The sequence below is a fragment of the Coffea eugenioides genome, chromosome 11 (genome assembly GCF_003713205.1).
Source record: "Coffea eugenioides isolate CCC68of chromosome 11, Ceug_1.0, whole genome shotgun sequence".
Lineage (NCBI taxonomy): Eukaryota > Viridiplantae > Streptophyta > Magnoliopsida > Gentianales > Rubiaceae > Coffea > Coffea eugenioides.
In genome coordinates this window covers 22,303,884-22,307,467 of record NC_040045.1, presented here as the reverse complement: position 1 = coordinate 22,307,467, position 3,584 = coordinate 22,303,884, and the positions used below count along the sequence as shown (strand labels likewise).

The window sequence follows — 3,584 nt, the reverse complement described above, 5'->3', positions numbered from 1 at the left end:
ATTGCTGGAAAACAAAAAACACAGTAGCTGCTCTTCTCCCATGTTTTGCAACGTGGATCAACGTGGGAGAAGAAGCCTTAGGTTTTTATATATATGTAAGATAAGATATGTAAGATAAGATAAATCTTAGGCTCAATCATTCGCCCAAAAGGTCCCTCTTTTCCTCCGTTTTAACTAATGTTTGTACTTGTAATTTACTCTTTTTTCTTGATCAAATTAGTTTTTAAGTCTTCGGAAAGCTGTTAAAATTTTATGACGGTAGATATTATGATTGTAAATTTCTTTGATGCATGCAATTATAATTGTATTATATTATACTGGAGGTTATGATTTTAATCTCATATTTGGATTTTATGTGTCACCTGTACTAGGAATACAAAGTGTATATAATATTAACATCAATGCACATTTGTGTTCCTTTGATTTTAATGATTAGAACCGCGTCAGCTTGTTTTCAACGGAATTAGTGATTGGCTACACTGATCAGGGTGCGCGAATCCAAAAAATTCCCATTTTCCGATCGAATTAGATTTGAATTCGGAAATTTGAAATCATAAATTTGGAAAATACATAGGAATTCGGAGTTTTCGTATTCAAAAGTAGTGAAATTGGTTCGAATTTGAGGCCATGATTCTTAAAAGCGGAAATTTCGATTTCGAAATCACAAATCGAAATCGAAATCGAAATTCGATTCGATTTCAATTTCGTATATATAATATATGTACGTCATTATATTATATAATAATAATTCTAGTATAATACCTCAAACCGACTAATCTAGATCGTTATAATATATGCAAGTCATTGAATTATATAATAGTGATAGTATAATACCTCTAACTGACTAATCTAGATTAGTTTTTTTTTTTCAATAAATTCCAAACCAGTTTTTTTAAATATGAATTTGGTAGAATATCTAATTTGAATTGAATCTGGAGCGAAATTGAATTCGGAACTTTTGAATTCAAAAAGGAAATAGATCAAAATTTACCGTGTTCAATTTACCGAATTTTCGGAATTCAGACTTCCGAATTATCAACGGTGCACACCCCTAACACTGATTTAGATACTTAAGCATTTTTAATCTGATTATTGTGCTTGCAATGGTATTTCCTACTTTTAATCAACTTTTCAGAATTTTCCAAAAAAAAAAAATTATTTGTCAAAATGAAATATTGAACACCTAAAAGATTTTCAGCGTATACAATCCACCACAATTGAACCACGAGTTCAGAATATATTATTGATGTATTTTGGATGGAGACCAATAATTAAGCAAAACTAGGAATTGGTATATTGGGGACCAATAGTTGCGTAGTTGCTGTGTTGTTGCGCTATGAAAGGGATTTGCACATTTACTTGAATGTGAACCGTCTAACGCGATTTCCAGCTGTCAGACATACCCTACAATGCCAGTATTGCATTTCCCTAGTCAAATCTGAAGACTCGCCTAGTCCACAATGATACAATTGATCATTGCTACTAAAGCATCTGCTTCCTCTTAGGAAAATATTAAATCGAATGGGCCATCAGGTCTTATCTTGGAGTCTTCTATCCTAGCACTTTCATGACGTACAATTCTTCAAACTTGAGCACCTTCATAGCTACAATTCTTCAAACTTTGGCTATTTCCTAGCGCTTTCGTATTTTATATATTGGGATATTACCTACTCAGATATCATAGAATAATTGATCAATTAAAGCATTCATGTATTCTATATGATCTTCTTTTTTTTTTTTGTGGTAATATATATCATCTTCATCAATTACATCTAATTCCCTAGGCACTGAACCATGGCTGATCAGATTGCACAAGTTGAAGCAAGCCATCCTCCTAGTGAAGATCTCTATGGTGCTCTGGGCTCCATCCGGAATCCTGATGGCTCCATCACGCGTGAAGTCGTTGATCCCATCAACCCCGTCTCCTCCTACGATAGCAGTCCTATTCTTCTTGTCAAGGACATCCCAGTAAACCCATCTAAAAACACCTGGGTTCGTGTATTCCTACCTAAAGAACCAATTAAATCCTCCCCGGACAAAAAACTTCCTCTCCTGATTTATATCCATGGTGGAGGACTTATAAAGTGCAGCGCAGCCCACCCCTTTTTTGATGATATTTATAGTATTTTTGCCGCTGATATTCCGGCAGTGATCTTAACCATCGAGTATCGTCTTGCTCCGGAGCATAGGCTGCCGGCAGCCTATGAAGATTGCTTGGAAGTTCTGCAGTGGATCAAGAATTCCCAAGACGAATGGTTGACACAACATGCGGATTTATCAAACAGTTTCATCTTCGGCAACAGCGCCGGAGGAAACATTGCCTATCATGTTTGTTTGATTGCATCTTCATGTGTTGATGATCTTAAGCCTTTGAATATCAAAGGAGTGATTTTGCATCAACCATTTTTGGGTGGCGTCAAGAGGACAGAATCAGAGCTGAGGGGGGTTAATGACAAGATTTTACCACAAGCTGTTGTTGACATTACGTGGGAGCTAGCATTGCCCGTTGGAGCTGATCGAGATCACGAATTTTGTAATCCGATGCTCAGCGTCAAATTAGGCCAATTTGATGCGATTAAAGGTCTAGGATGGAAGATTTTGGTGGCTGGCTATGAAGGTGATCCATTGTCTGATCGTCAAGTTGAACTTGCCAAAATCTTGGAAGAGAGTGGTGTGGAAGTGGTGGCTAAGTTTGATAAAGGAGGTTATCACGGTATTGAATTTTATGAGCTTCCAAAAATGAAAATTCTTTGTGATGTTGTTAAAAAGTTTGTAGAATCCTTTGCAAATGTAACTGCGTAGACAGATTACAAGGTTTCTTCAAGATGTGTGATCTTCCAAATCGACTAAGATGATTAATCTTGTACCTTTCATGAGTTTAAACTAATAATATATCTATGAAGTCTTGTCATTAATCTTGTAAATGATTGTCCTGGTCTTTATTATCTAACAAAAGTATCTTTACATGCCTAAAATGTTTGGTAAGATGCAACAATCAAAATACAAAAATAATGGAAAGCTATTCATCAGATCAGACAATTAGAGATGTGACATCATTTGCATAGCAAATTATCTTATTGATTTAAGTTCAAAATAGGACAAGTTATCTTTTAGGTCCCTGAACTTTTACTAGATATTGTACTTAGAGTTTAATTTATCATAATTTGCGTTTTTGTCCTCAAACTTCAACAAAATGGATGAATTCTGTATGTTGAAGTTCAGAAAAATATTATTCAAAGTTTTAACCCAAATCTTTTCTCAATCCAAGAGACCATGGATGTCAACTAGTAAACCACATATTCGCATGAATTTCCGTCTAAAATAACCTTGTAATATGGGCATGCATCCGGTGCAATATTTGATCTTATGCCTTTAGTAAGTTTATAAAAATTAAATTGCCTTTTATTTACTCAACCGTGCTATGTTATTTTGTGTTGTAATATATTATGTATATCATCCTTTTTGTTTCTTATCCTTGTAGAGTAAATTCAATGTTGGCCTTGTTAAGGGTGCGTTTGATAAAACTGAAGTTTGAAAACTAAAGTCTGAAAATTGAAGTCTGAAATTTGAAATTTGAAGTTTGA

General features: G+C 34.7%; 1 protein-coding gene across 1 annotated transcript; it reads left to right on the top strand.

Annotated features, from left to right (window-relative positions):
- The first annotated feature begins 1,794 nt into the window (after window positions 1-1,794).
- Window positions 1,795-2,802, top strand: LOC113752058 (carboxylesterase 1-like). The gene has a single exon (XM_027296197.1). It carries the CDS (start codon window positions 1,795-1,797, stop codon window positions 2,800-2,802), a length of 1,008 nt encoding a protein of 335 aa, XP_027151998.1.
- The last annotated feature ends 782 nt before the right edge of the window (window positions 2,803-3,584 follow it).